This window comes from Amblyraja radiata, chromosome 2 (assembly GCF_010909765.2).
Source record: "Amblyraja radiata isolate CabotCenter1 chromosome 2, sAmbRad1.1.pri, whole genome shotgun sequence".
In the NCBI taxonomy this organism is placed as follows: Eukaryota; Metazoa; Chordata; class Chondrichthyes; order Rajiformes; family Rajidae; genus Amblyraja; species Amblyraja radiata.
In genome coordinates, this window is record NC_045957.1 from 123,344,838 (window position 1) to 123,360,084 (window position 15,247).

General features: G+C 47.0%; 1 protein-coding gene across 3 annotated transcripts in view; it reads right to left on the bottom strand.

The window, feature by feature from the left end:
- The window catches only part of mak (male germ cell associated kinase), a 76,508-nt gene that overhangs the window by 4,830 nt on the left and 56,431 nt on the right, over positions 1-15,247 (bottom strand). The window contains exons 11-14 of one of the 3 annotated variants that reach the window (XM_033014894.1): positions 12,697-12,836; positions 4,843-4,944; positions 3,353-3,472; positions 1,633-2,448 (exon numbers count right to left, since the gene is read on the bottom strand). In XM_033014894.1, coding sequence (XP_032870785.1) covers positions 2,288-2,448; positions 3,353-3,472; positions 4,843-4,944; positions 12,697-12,836 — 523 coding nt within the window. In that variant the 3' untranslated portion in view covers positions 1,633-2,287. Of the gene's footprint in view, positions 1-1,632; positions 2,449-3,352; positions 3,473-4,842; positions 4,945-12,696; positions 12,837-15,247 lie in introns of those variants that run through there. The other 2 variants (XM_033014908.1, XM_033014902.1) reach the window with 2 other exon arrangements.

The window sequence follows — 15,247 nt, forward strand, 5'->3', positions numbered from 1 at the left end:
TGTTGATGGTTCAACTTAAACATCTGCAGAAAGAGGAGCTGTTTCTATATCTTTTCCCATTTCCAGGGCAATCATGAAACCAATGAGATCATCATCCAGAATAGTTTAGAGATACAGCGCGGAAACAAACTCTTCTGCCCACCGATTCCGCGCTGACCAGCGATCCCCGCACACTAACACTATCCTACAGATACTGGGGACAATTTACATTCATGCCAAGCCAATTAACCTACAAACCTGGACGTCTTTGGAGTGCGGGAAGAAACCGAAGATCCCGGAGAAAAGCGACGGGAGAACGTACAAGACTCCGTACTCAGGATCGAACACCGGTCTCTGGTACTGTAAGGCAGCAACTCTACTGCTGCGCCACTGTGCCGCCCGAACTGAGTCGTTGAATGTTGTAAGATAGCTGGATTTCTAATCAATTTGACTTCTACCTCATCAGTGATCCTCTCTTCAGTTTTTTCATAACCCTTTGGTAGACAAAAGTGCTGGAGAAACTCAGCAGGTGCAGCAGCATCTATGGAGCGAAGGAAATAGGCAACGTTTTGGGCCGAAACCAAGAGTTTCGGCCCCGAAACGTTGCCTATTTCCTTCGCTCCATAGATGCTGCTGCACCCGCTGAGTTTCTCCATCACTTTTGTCTACCTTCGATTTTCCAGCATTTGCAGTTCCTTCTTAAACACTTTCCTAACCCTTTCCCCGAGTCTGTACTTGGCATGAGTCTTGTCTCTTTATATTACCCGGTTCTATGGAACTACCCTCACCCTGAAATATTAGAGACACAAGGAATCTTATTCCCTGGAGTGGCTGAGAGGTGTATAGGGTCCTGAGAGGAAGAGGGGTGGGAGATTGCAACCTTCAACGGTCCGCCCTGTTTCGACGAATGCAATCAACCTGGCGTGCGCAATCAAATAGAACAAGTTATCCGACTGTGACTGTGGGCTGTGCACTCCATACGCAAGAAGTCCAGAACCATGGGCCACAGTCTTCGAGTCCAGGGGCAAGTCCAAAACCAGGGGCCACAGTCTTAGAATAAAGGGGAGATCATTTAAGACTGAGGTGAGAAAAAACATTTTCACCCAGAGAGTTGTGTATTTATGCAGAGGGCAGTGGAGGCCAAATCACTGGATGGATTTAAGAGAGAGTTAGCTAGAGCTCTAGGGGCTAGTGGAGTCGAGGGATATGGGGAGAAGGCAGGCACGGGTTATTGATAGGGGACAATCAGCCATGATCGCAATGAATGGCGGTGCTGGCTCGAAGGGCCGAATGGCCTCCTCCAGCACCTATTTTATATGTTTCTAAATAGATGAGAGGAACAGACAGGGTGAATGCATACACAGCCTTTTATCCAGAGTAGGGGAATCAAGAACCAGAGGACATGGGTTGAAGGTAAGAGGGGAAAGATTTCATAGGAACCCGAGGGGCAACTTCCCTTCCACAGATGCTGCCAGACCTGCTGAGTTCCTCCAGCACTTTGTGTTTCAAAGCTGCACGCTGCCCGAGGCAAGATAACCTCCAACTGGCACACCTTTGACCTGTCACAGTGCCGCGCGCTTGGTGGAGGAGTGTGGCGTTAAACTGCATTTACTTGTTTCCTTTTTCCACTCATTGTGAAAAAAGACTATTAAATCCCAATAAATCAATAGAGTTTTACTAACAAAACAAACCCTGCAGGATTGGTGATTGTGATTGGTTCATTACAAACAAATTACTGAAGGCATCTTCAGTGCTAAGAAGCATTTTAAATACAACAACATTTTAAGAAGCTGGTTCTGGACATTAACATGCATTTTAAAATATTTCTGGTTACTTGGAAGGATCGATATTTCTTCCTCTGGTGCCCGTAATCACCGGGTCTAAGCACGAATGACTAATCCCAACACAACACATTCGAACATGAAATAAAGTTTTACATTCCAGTCAGCCTTAAATGTTCAAAAAGCAAAAGGGTTTTCAAGGCACTTGTAGTATCCGCAAGATATGAAAATAAATATCCCTAATCTACTACGCTTATTAAAATTGATTTAAATATTAAAACATAAATTGACATCTTCCAGGAGCATGGTATAAATTCTACAGCCGCTGATCGTATCTGCATCCGTGCTGTTAATGTGTGAACAGCCGGCTGTATCTTGGACTGTGACGACTGCCTGGGTTTCAAATTGAAAATGATCCCGCCAGTTATCAAAATGGAGGTGAAGGTCATCTTTGGACTGGGTTGGTGAGGCCGGAGCCCAAGCTCTCACAGTCCGGGACTGGGAAGTAGTAGCCGCGAGGGCAGTGGCTATCTGTGGTCGCCGTATTTAGATGCCCAGTCCGTCCTTCCATGAACGGGGTGAATGTGCGGTGGATAGGCCAGGCGTTCAGCTGAGTGCTTTTTGGCTGCATTGTAATTGGGGGCCGGGAGCTGGGGTTGGGTCGGGTTGGTTTTCCAAGCATCGTGGTCTTTGGGGGGAGGGGGGGGAGAGGGGCAAACAAAAAAGAACATCCGTTAACATTTTGATTTTATGAAGCAATAATCACCCTTTACTTTCCACATAGAACAGTTCAGCACAAGAACAGGCCCGTCCGTGTTATATGTCTGATGATGGATTCGAATTCGACGGAGAGGAACGGGGTACTGAATGGGGATGATCAGCCATGATCACATTGAATGGCGGTGCTGGATCGAAGGGCCGAATGGCCTACTCCTGCACCTATTGTCTATAGTTTTATCTTGGTCCTTCTAATAAAGAACCATTGATCCATTGAACATTGATGGGAGAGGGAAGAAGGGGAAGTGTCCGGGGGTGAGACTGGTTCTGCCGGCCTTGCCGAGGCAGCGTGAAGTGAAAATGTAGTCTCCATTCCATCGACTCCGTCTCTGCCCCGTGCTGGCTTGGAAAGACCACTAGCAGAATTATCGGGACGAGACTAAGGCACAAAATGCTGGAGTAACTCGGAGGGACAGGCAGCATCCTGAAACGTCACCCATTCCTTCTCTCCGGTGATGCTGCCTGTCCCCCGCCGAGTTACTCCAGCAATTTTGTGTCTCTTATCTGCGATTTAAACCAGCATCTGCAATTCTTTCCTACACGTTATCGGGAGAGGAGTGTCATTATGTCCAGCCTGGAGTCCCTCGGGGCTGTGCTTTTGAGATGGGCCAGGTAGCAACAATCAGATGCTTGTGGTCTGTGGAGATACAGGGCTCTACAGATGCTGGCAACCCGAGCAAAAACTCCATGAGGGGGGGAGGGGGTGGGGGCGCAGTCTGGGACGGGGGGACGGGGGAGTGGGGGGGGGGGGGGGGGGGGGGGGGAGGCGCACTCTGGTACATGGGACGACGAGGCTAAAAATAAATGATACTCACTAGTCGCAGGTCCACCAAAAGCAAACTGAACTCTCTGTCCCGCTGAGCCAACTTCCTTTTTAAAGAAAGACGGGATATAACCACCGGTCGTACTGTCTGGACCAAACACGCCCAGGTTTCCTGGAAACAATAACACCGCTTAAGAATAAGGGGTAAGCCATTTAGAACGGAGATGAGAAAAAACACTTTTTCCACCCAGAGTTGTGAGTGCGGAATTCTCTTCCCCAGAGGGCGGTGGAGGCCGATTCTCTGGATACTTTCAAGAGAGAGCTAGATAGGGCTCTTAAAGATAGCGGAGTCAGGGGATATGGGGAGAAGGCAGGAACGGGGTACTGATTGTGGATGATCAGCCGTGATCACTGTGAATGGCGGTACTGGCTCGAAGGGCCGAATGGCCTACTCCTGCACTTATTGTCTAACACACTGTCTCATGCTAAACTATACAGGGTTTACATTATATTAATACAATATTACATTCATACAATATAAGAATGTTTCCACTGGTCTAGAATGCCATGTTTGTATCTTCCTGTGCCTGTGTAGAGCTGGATATAGTGGATGTGGAGAGGATGTTTCCACTAGTGGGAGAGTCTAGGAGCAAAGGGCACAGCCTCAGAATTAAAGGACGTGCCTTTACGACGGATATCATGAGGAATTTATTGTCAGAGGGTGGTGAATCTGTGGAATTCATTGCTACAGACGGCCGTGGAGGCCAAGCCAATAGATATTTTTTTAAGGCGGAGATGGACGGATTCTTGATTAGTACGGGTGTCAGGGGTTATGGGGTGAAGGCAGGAAAATGGGGTGGAGAGGGAGCGATGGATCAACCAAGATTGAATAGCAGAGTAGACTTGATGGGCCGAATGGCCTAAATCTGCTGCTGTGACATATGAACTCTTACAAACAGGATGCACCAGAGCCGGCATACTGTTGTGCTGCATCACAGCTTGGTCTGGGATAACCTGGCAATGAAGACAAGCATACCATACGCCTTCAATACAACCCAGTTATCAATTGAACTCCAAGATCCCTCTGCACATCATTGCTGTAGAGGGTCTTGCCGTGAGCTGTGTGCTCTCTCCATACATTCAACCTCCAAATCTTGATGGAATTATTTCTAGGTGCAGAGGACGGTAAGGTTCATAGAGCTATGATTTGGTCCACGCCTTGGAGAACGTGCCTAGATTTCGTCGGATAACACAAAGATTAAAGGATGACGGGCGGCACGGTGGCGCAGCGGTAGAGTTGCTGCCTTACAGCGAATGCAGCGCCGGAGACCCCGGTTCAATCCCGACTATGGGTGCTTGTCTGTACGCAGTTTGTCCTTTTTCCCGTGACCTGCGTGGGTTTTCTCCGGGAGCTCTGGTTTCCCTCTCACATTCCAAAGACGCGCAGGTTTGTAGGCTAATTGGCTTTGGTACAATTATAAATTGTCCCTAGTGGGTGTAGGATGGTGCCAGTGTGCGAGGTGAGACAACTGCTCTATTTACCAGCATTAATTCTACCGATGGAGGGTCCTCCACTGATCATTCCCAACGCTTTGTTATGTTCCTTGTTAGTTCCTACCACCGATGCGTTCTTGGAATGTATCCCTGGAAAAAGAATTGAGAAATCAGATTCTAATATAGTCAATCGATGTAAAAAGCTGGAGTAACTCAGCGGGACGGGCAGCATCTCTGGAGGGAAGGAATGGGTCTCGACCCGAAATGTCACCCATTCCTTCTCTCTGCCCGTCCCGCTGAGTTACTCCAGCTTTTTTGTGTCTATCTTTGATGTAAACCAGCATCTGCAGTTCCAATCACCAGGGTGCTAATCATAAAAATACCCGATAGATTTCAGTTTGTGGAGAATGTCACAAATGTTTAGCTCCTTCATTTGCAACTTGCCTAATAATAAAACATAATAAAAATGACCTGCAGATGCTGGTTTATACCAAAGATAGACACAAAGTGCTGGAGTAACTCAGTGGCATTGTTAGACTTTAGAGATGCAGTGTGGAAACAGACCCTTCGGATCACCGTCGCATGGGTGGAAATCCTGGAGGGGTACGGGGGGGACCTGCCCACCCCCCCCCCCCCCATGTTTTGAGAGGTGGGGGACAATCCAGCCCAAGTGGGGCGCTACAGCCAGTCCCACTTACGCTCGCTTGCCCCGGGACTGGCTGTAGCTCCCAGGTTGGCTGTGTGTCCCGGGACTGGCTGTAGCGCCCAGGTCGGCTCGGCTGCCCCACACTCCAAAGAAGTGCAGGTTTGTAGGTTAAGTGCTTCAGTAAATTGTAAATAGTCCCTAGTGTGTCGGATGGTGCTAGTGTACGGGGTGATTGCTGGTCGGCGCGGACACGGTGGGCCAAAGGTCCTGCAGTTTCTTGGTCGCCTGCATGACCAAGTCGGCTCGCCTGCCCCGGGACTGGCTGTAGTGCCCAGTTCGGCTGGCAGGACTGGCTATAGGGCCCAGGTCGCCTGAGTGCCCCAGGTCTAGCTGCGGTTCCCAGGTTGCGAAAACGAATTGAAAAATAAATACACCTGCGTGTTGGATGATTTCGGGTTTACGAACCGGATCCAGCCCGTGGGCTGTAGGCTGCTGACCCCTGCCCTAGACGTCAGGCCTCATCATGTCCCCTACCCCCTCCATGTTTTAAAAACGATTTCCGCCCATTCCACACCGACCAGTGATGACCCCGCACACTAGCACTATCCTGCACACTGGGGACACTTCACAATTTTTTTACCAAAGCCAATTCAAATCTGCACACCTTTGGAGTGTGGGAGGAAACCGGAGCACCCGGAGAAAACGTACGCGGTCACAGGAAGAACATACAGACTCCGCACAGGCAGCACCCGTAGTCAGGATTGAACGTGGGTCTCTGGCGCTGTGAGGCAGCAACTCTACTGCTGTGCCACCGTGCCGTCCCTTGTACTAAAACATGAGAGGAACAGATCGGGTAAATGCACAGTCTCTTGCCCAGAGTAGGGGAATCGAAAACCAGAGGACATAGGTTTAAGGTGAGGGGGGAAAGATTTAATAGGAACCTGAGGGGTAACTTTTTTTATACAAAATGTGGTGGGTGTCTGGAACGAGCTGCCAGAGGAGGGAGTTGAGGCTGCGTCTATTGCAACGTTTAAGAAACATTGAGAAGGCTTACTGGCAGGTGGTGGCTGATCTGATACCCTGGTGTCAAGACTACAGCGTCCTCTTGAATGTCACAAAAACTAAGGAGCTGATTGTGGACTTTAGAAGGGCACAACATCCGAGGACGTATACACCATTGGAGATAAATGGGGATACAGTGGGTAGGGTGAGCAGTTTAAATACCTGGGAGTCCACATCACAGAGGATCTGACATGGACAACACACACTGCTGGACTGGTGAGTAAGGCAAGGCAGTGCCTTTACTACCTCAGGCAGCTGAGGAAATTCAGAGTCTCGCTGAGGATCCTTCAGTGCTTCTACTCTGGGGCTGTAGAAAGCATCTTGTCCGGCAACATCTCAATCTGGTTTGGGATCAGCTCTGCCCAGGACAGGAAGGCTCTGCAGAGAGTAGTGCGTTCGGCCGAACGCACTATGGGAACTACACTCGCCCCCCTGCAGGACCTATACACCAGGAGGTGCAGATCCAGAGCCAGCAACATTATGGGGGACCCCTACCACCCCAGCAATGGGCTGTTCCAGCTGCTACGGTCAGGCAAACGCCTCCACTGTCACGCTGTGAAAACAGAGAGGATGAGACGGAGTTTCTTCCCACAGGCTATCAGGTCTGTAAACTCTGATCTCACCAGGGACTAACTTATTGTTGTGTTGTGTCTTTTTTTTCCCTAAAATTTAAACACTGGTTCTGTTCTATTCTGTTCTGTTGTTTTGCACAATCCGCAGCAATGAGGTGCTGCTCCTCCAATTTACGGTGGGCCTCACTCTGGGCATGGAGGAGGCCCAGGACAGAAAGGTCGGATTGGGAATGGGAGGGGGAGTTGAAGTGCTGAGCCACCGGGAGATCAGGTTGGTTATTGCGAACCGAGCGGAGGTGTTGGGCGAAGACCAAGCGTAAACTTAAAACCACAACCAAGAGATTTTAAAGAACATTCATGGTGAAACGGGTAACCAGAGAGAGAGCGGGACCCCTCAGGAATTAAAGGGGTCAACTCTGTGTGGAGCAACAGGAGATGGGCATTGTCCTCCATGAGTATTTCTCCTGTTTTGACTGTGGAGAGAGGCATGAAGACCGGGGAACCTGGAGCAGCCCACATTATGGTGGAGTCAGGGCTGAATGCTCCAAGGCACATGAATGTAGTTAGATCTCCTGGGCACGATCAGATATATCAGAGAGAACTGTGGGAAGCTAGAGAGGAAATTGCGGGCTTCCAAGCTGAGATATCAACATTAGAAACAGGTGAGGTGCCAGGAAGTAGTTGAGACATAATTTAAAAGATGCTTGGACAGGTAAATAGATAGGAAAAGTTTGGAGGAATATGGGCCAAAGGCTTAGATGGGGCATTTTGATGGCATGGACAGGTTGGGCTGAAGGGCCTGTTTCCTTGCTGTTTGACTCTATTTCTCTCCATCTCAAGCTTTTGTTCACCCTTCTCCCCCTCACCTGTATCCACACAATAAAATCAGTCTGAAGAAGGTTCCTGGCCCAAAATGTCATCTATCCAATCTCTCGCAGATACTGCCTGACCCGCTAAGTTACTCTGGCACTTTGTGTTTTACATCTTAACCATATAACCATATAACCATATAACAATTACAGCACGGAAACAGGCCATCTCGACCCTTCTAGTCCGTGCCGAACACATAATCTCCCCTAGTCCCATATACCTGCGCTCAGACCATAACCCTCCATTCCTTTCCCATCCATATAACTATCCAATTTATTTTTAAATGATAAAAACGAACCTGCCTCCACCACCTTCACTGGAAGCTCATTCCACACAGCTACCACTCTCTGAGTAAAGAAGTTCCCCCTCATGTTACCCCTAAACTTCAGTCCCTTAATTCTCAAGTCATGTCCCCTTGTTTGAAACTTCCCTACTCTCAGTGGGAAAAGCTTTTCCACGTCAACTCTGTCTATCCCTCTCATCATTTTAAAAACCTCTATCAAGTCCCCCCTTAACCTTCTGCGCTCCAAAGTTCTAGTTACATCTTGTAACTAGTTAGCAGGGTGGCACAGTGACGAGTTGCTGCCTCACAGTGCCAGAGACCCGGGTTCAATCCTGACTATGGGTGCTGTCTATATGGAGTTTGTACGTTCTCCCCGTGACTGCGTGGGTTTTCTCCTGGTGCTCTAGTTTACGATACGATACGATAGAACTTTATAGTTTCCCACCACATCCCAAACACATACAGGTTTCATAGATTAATTGACTTTGGTAAAAATTGTAAATTGTCCCTTGTGTGTACGACAGTGGGCCTAAGGGCCTGTTTCCATGGTGTTTCTCTAAAGTAAAGTCTAAACTTCGGAAATTTGGGAGCATAGAGTCATACAGTGACTCTATGCAGTGTCACTGTACACCTTACAGTGGCCCAACTTGCCCACACCGGCCAACATTTCCCACCAGCCTGTGTTTAGGCCATATCCCTCAAAATCTGTCATATAGAGAGATACTGTGTGCAAACAGGCCCTTCGGCCCAACTTGCCCACACCAGCCAACATGTCCCAGCTACACTAGTCCCACCTGCCCGCACTTGGTCCATATCCCTCCAAACCTGTCCGATCCATGTACCTGTCCAACTGTTTCTTAAATGTTGGGATAATCCCAGCTTCAACTCCCTCCTCTGGCAGCTTGTTCCATACACCCACCACCCTTTAGGAGAAAAGGTTACCCCTCAGATTCCTTATTGGCAATATCCAGAGCTGCCAAGTAGAACGGATTTTCCGTATTTTGTACAGAAATGCAATAAGAATACGGATGTACGGATTTGTTTTGTAAAATACGGATTTTTAAAAAATCGGCCCGACTTCCTGTTTCATCTTGCTGCTGAAAAAATGCAATGATATAAAAAGTCATAGTGTACCTCTAAAAATTATAGCAGATTAAATCTATTAGTATTTTACATTTCAAGATCTGGGTGATTATTTTTGTAAGCTTTGATCTGCCTGTCCCGCTCCAGGTTTAAACAGCGCTGTCAGCTTAGTGCGTGGGGATTTAAACGAACAGCGCTATGGGTTCTAATCATAGCGCTACCAGCTGGAGCGCTATTGCCTTTACACATAGTGTTATGGCCACAGCGCTATGGGTCACAGACTATTAGGGGAGGGGGAGAGGGAGAAGGAGAGAGGGAGTAGGAGGGAGGGAGGGAATAAGAGAGGGAGGGTGGGAGGGAAATAGTCAAGTCAAGTCAAGTCACATTTATTTATATAGCACATTTAAAAAACAACTCTCGTTGGCCAAAGTGCTTTACATTTGTTATAAGAATAGTATAGACAAACAAACTACATACATATATACATATAGCCCTCGCTCAGTGGATGTCAGGAAAGGCTTGGGAGTATAGATAAGATTTTAGTCTTGACTTAAAGGAGTCGATGGAGGGGGCAGTTCTGATGGGAAGGGGGATGCTGTTCCACAGTCTAGGATCTGCAACCGCAAAGGCGCGGTCGCCCCTAAGCTTATGCCTAGACCGCGGGATATTCAGCAGCCCCAAGTCGGCCGATCTGAGGGACCTGGAGGTGGAGTGGTGGGTGAGAAGACTTTTAATGTAGGAGGGGGCAAGCCCATTGAGGGCTTTGTATTGTATTGTAGTATTCAAATTTATTGTCATTGTCTCAGTTAGAGACAACGAAATGAATTTCCCTTACAGGCAGTATCATAAAAATAAAAATAAATAAATAATAAAACATATTAAAAATAAAATAGAATTTAAAAAAAAGCACAAACACTGAAAGTCCACGACACAACATAACACAGTGGCACCAAGGTGAGGAAGGCACCATAGTCCAGCCAGCCTCCCCTCCGTTCTTCCCAGATGTTCACTCGTGGTCGAGGCCTTCCTAGCACCCGCAGTCGCCGCCCCGGGTGGCCCGATGTTCAGGCCCTCACGCCGGGCCGGTGGAACGCCGACGCCGAACCCCGACGGTGAACATCCTCCTCCTCAGCGGCCCGGACCTCCAGATCAGCCGCCTCCCGCAGCCGGAGTCCGCAGCTCCCGTGTCCACAGGCCGAGCCGGGCAGAGTCACAGGACCCCGCGCTGTCCATCAGCGCCGCCCGCGTTGGGAGCCCGCAAACCCGCAAACCGCAGCTCCATGATGTCGGTGCCGCAGGTCCAGCACTCCGGGCTCCAGACGGCGATCCCCGGTAAGGCATCGCCAGCCCCACGATGTTACAGTGCTGTCCCGCCGCTGCTGGAGCTCTGGTCGATCCCAGCAGGAAAGGCCACGCCAATCCAGTAGGTAGGCCGCTGGGGGGGGAGGGGGGGGGGCGAGGACGCGACTCGAATAATAGTCGCGTCTTCACCAGGAAGCGGCTGAAGGACGGTATCCCCCGCACCGTACCCTCTTCCCCCACATCAAAACACAAAAAAAACACAAAAAAACACACTTTTACATAACTAAATAAACAAAAAAACAAAAAGATACCGGGCTGTAGGTGGAGGCTGCTGGCACCAGCGCCACCGGAAGTACACATGTAGACATGGAGGAGGGACTTGAAATGTATACGGAACCGCACAGGGAGCCAGTGGAGAGAGGCCAGGATTGGGGTGATGTGGTCCCTTTTTCGGGTCCCCGTCAGGAGTCTCGCTGCGGCGTTTTGGACCAGTTGCAGGCGGGACAGGGAAGATTGGCTGATGCCAGTGTAAAGAGAGTTGCAGTAATCTAGGCGGGAGGAGATAAATATGTGGATGATCTTTTCGAGGTCATCAAAGTGGAGGAATTGTTTAATTTTAGCTATCGTCCGAAGCTGAAAGAAGGTAGCTTTTACCACGGCATTGACTTGTTTGTCAAATTTCAGTACCGAGTCAAATATCACGCCGAGGTTTTTGACGTGAGGTTTGAGTAGTGGGGTAAGGCTTCCAAGACTGCCTGCTATCATTTTGATTGAGTCCGAGGGAGGGTGAGGAAGAGAGGGAGAGGGAGGGAGAGGGAGGGAGAGAGAGAGAGATGGAGAGAGGGAGGTGGGAGGGAGAGGCAGGGAAATAGAGGAAGGAGGGAGAGAGGGAGCGAGGGAGGCAGAGGGAAGCTTCCAAAATGGCTTCCACATCACCATCTGGTGCTAAAAGCAGGAAGCAGCCGTTCAAACAGCAGTATACAAAGAGATGGCAATGAATGCACTGTCAAGTAAGGTGCGTAGAAGACATGTCAATTGGTAGCAAAGTTATGCATTCTTGTACTCTTACATGGGTATAACTGCACATAAAAAATAACACTTTTTTCAGCAAAATGGCACCTCGTAAAAATACTGATTTCCTCAGCAAAATACTGATTTTTCAGGTACCACAATACTAAAATGCTATGACAAAACTTGGTAGCTCTGAATATCTGTGCTACCCCTTAGGTTCCTATTAAATCTTTCCCCCCTCACCTTAAACCTATATCCTCTGAGTCATGATTCACCTACTCTGGGCAAGATATTCTGTGCGTCTACCCGATCTATTCCTCTCATGAATTTGTACAGCTCTATAAGATCACCCCTCATCCTCCTGTGCTCCAAGGATTAGAGTCCCAGCCTGCTCAGCCTCCCCCTATAGCTCAAGGGTTCCCAACCCTGGGGTAAATTTACCTCCGGGGTACATTTCGCCAACTCAGGGGGTAAATTTGTTGATTCTGGATTTGTACATATTTTTTTCTCATTGACTGACTGTGTTTGGTTCTGTTCATCATTAGTTGTTCATAAATAAGTGAAATAACATTGTTATTCATAAATAACACCCATAAATAATATTCATAAATAGTATTCATAAATAATAATATTCACAATAATAATCTCCTTAAATAATAATATCCACAATAATATTCAAAATAATAATATTCAAAAATAATAAGTCAAAAATAATAATATTCAAAATAATGTTCAAAAATAATAATATTCACAATAATATTCAAAATAATAATATTCAAAAATAATAATATTCACAATAATATTCAAAATAATAATATTCAAAAATAATAATATTCATAAATAATATTCAAAAATAATAATATTCATAAATAACATTGTTATTCATAAATAAGTGCAATAACATTGTTGTGTGCTATTAAAGTTACCAGGGGTGAACGGGACAAAAGAGGTTGGGAAACCCCTGCTATAGCCTCAAGCCCGCAAGTCTTGGCAAAATCTCAGACTTGCTTTATCTCAATATCACAGGAGGCAGTGGAATGAATCTCAAGCTGATGAATGATCCAGGTGCTTACCTGGAAGATACCTTGACTGCCTCAGGTAGTGCTGCCTTGCTGAGGATGAAGATAATCCAGAGTCCAGTCTAGACACCGTGGTGTTCGGAACCGTTTTTGTTCCTCTGCTGTTGTGGTGTAGTGGTTGGTGTTCAACTGTGCTGGAAAACATAACAACGTATGGTGCTATTAGACAAGAGTCCGGAGGGCATGGGTTTAAGGTGGGGGATTGGGGGGGGGGGGGGGAGAGATTTAATAGGAACCTGAGGGGAATGCAGATTCAGGGACAGTTTATTCCCAGCTGTTATCAGGCAACTGAACCATCCTACCACCAACTAGAGAGCAGCCCTGAGCTGCCATCTACCTAATTAGAGACCCTACGACTATCTTTATCATGCACCAAACGTTATTCCCTTTATCCTGTATCTGTACACTGTGGATGGTTTACATAGAAACATAGAAAATAGGTGCAGGAGTAGGCCATCGGCCCTTCGAGCCTGCACCACCATTCGATATGATCATGGCTGATCATCCAACTCAGTATCCCATCCCTGCTTTCTCTCCATACCCCCTGATCCCTTTAGCCACAAGGGCCACATCTAACTCCCTATTAAATATAGCCAATGAACTGGCCTCAACTACCTTCTGTGGCAGAGAATAGTAAGATTAAACGAGAACTTACCAGTTTGACGTTTGATCGTTATTTTATGAGGAGTAACGTTGAGGGATTACGTGAAGAACCCCGCCAGGACGCATGCGTGTCATTCTTCAAAGCAGCGGTGTGAAATCACAGATAACTGTAATGACTAAACATAGTAAGATTAGAGAAGAAATACCAGTTGAGTATATGATCATGGGTGGGAGCGGAGGGCACGTATTCCCTCAACGTTACTCCTCATAAAATAACGATCAAACTTCAAACTGGTAAGTTCTCGTTTAATCTTACTATTTTACTTCGGAGTCACGTGAAGATTTTAAAGCTCTGTGATTTCATGCCGTGGAAACGAGTCCATGCATCACATCTGCCTTGATTATGGGGAGAATAGTGTTAACATCATTAGACATCAATACGATATTGAAACCCAACGATAAATATATTAACACCAATTATTGCCCCTATTTATGGGGTAAATTATATTACAGAACTTAAAGTTGTTTCTGCAAATGTTCCAGGTTCAATGACTGGTTTGTTATAAAGTCGTTGGAAAGTTTCCTCCGTTGACCATCCTGCTGTCTTGAGGATTTGGTCCATAGGAACGTCCAACTTCATAGCTGCCGATGTAGCTGCAGCCCTGGTGGAGTGAGATTTAAAAATGCTAGTGTCTACTCCAGCCTTTATTAGGACCTGTTTTAGCCATCTAGAGATGGTCTGGACTGTCACTGTTTTGAGTGGCTGTTTGTAGCTGATTAAAGTGACATTTCTTTCCCTCTGATGATCTTAGTATACTCCATATATAATAATAAGTGTGTTACAATACAGAGACGACCATCTGTCGGGTAGGCCCTGAATTCTGTTTTTAGGCCTGCTGACCCCTGTCTGTTCTGTTTGACTATTTCATTGATGTGAAAAGTTAAATTTCCAGATGAAATAATCATGTTGTCCAGCCTTAGTTTCTGCAGTGACTGGACCCTTTGTGCCGTGACCAAGGCCATCAGCATGACTGTTTTCATAGTCAGTTTCTGTAGGGACAGAGCTGTAGCTGGAGACCAGTTTCTTAACATGGTCAGTACAATGCTCACATTCCATATTTGGGAGTTCTTGGGGATTAACATTAAAATGCCCCTCATGAGTTTGGTTACCAGGGTGTGTCCCAACAGAATGCCGCTCTGTTCCTTGCCACAGGTATGTTGACAGAGCACTTCTGGCACAGTTGATGGCACTATGACTGAGCCTCTCATCGTAATGGAGGCTTGCCAGGAATTCCAGAACAGACGGTATGTTCATAGATCTGTGGGTGATGTTTATTGTTGTGACAGTACTTCCCATTTCTTGAAGACACCAAGTACTGTTTTTTGGTGGACTGTCTGTGGGCCGCTGAAATAATATCCACTGTTCGGTCCGTCAGTCCCAGGTGTAGTAGAGGTGCTTTCAACTCTATAAATTAATAGGTTTATATAATTATGACATGGGTAACTACCCCTTGTTGCCGGAAGAACCAGTAAATTAGGTCTATGATGGATGGTGATGCATAGTTCTAAAACCATGTTGTGTATCACCGGGACCCATGGTTGAGTAGGCCAATCGTGTACTATCAAAATATCAGATGCGGAGTCTACTGTATATTCCTAAATACCCGACTGATGAGGCAGAAGGAGGGAATGCATAAATAAACAATCCCCCAATGCAGCGAAAATGCATCTGTTGCCACTGCCCCAGGTTCTGGTTCCCATGAACATAATTCGATAACTGGTGAGAGCATGGATGCGAATAGGTCGATATCTGGTGTTCCATACCGTGCTGTAATTTCAGCAATACATTTTTATCCAACATCCATTCAGTGTTTTTCATAGAATTAGCGTGACCTGTTGTCTGCCACTAGATTCAGTTTACCTGGTAAGTAGGTAGCTGATA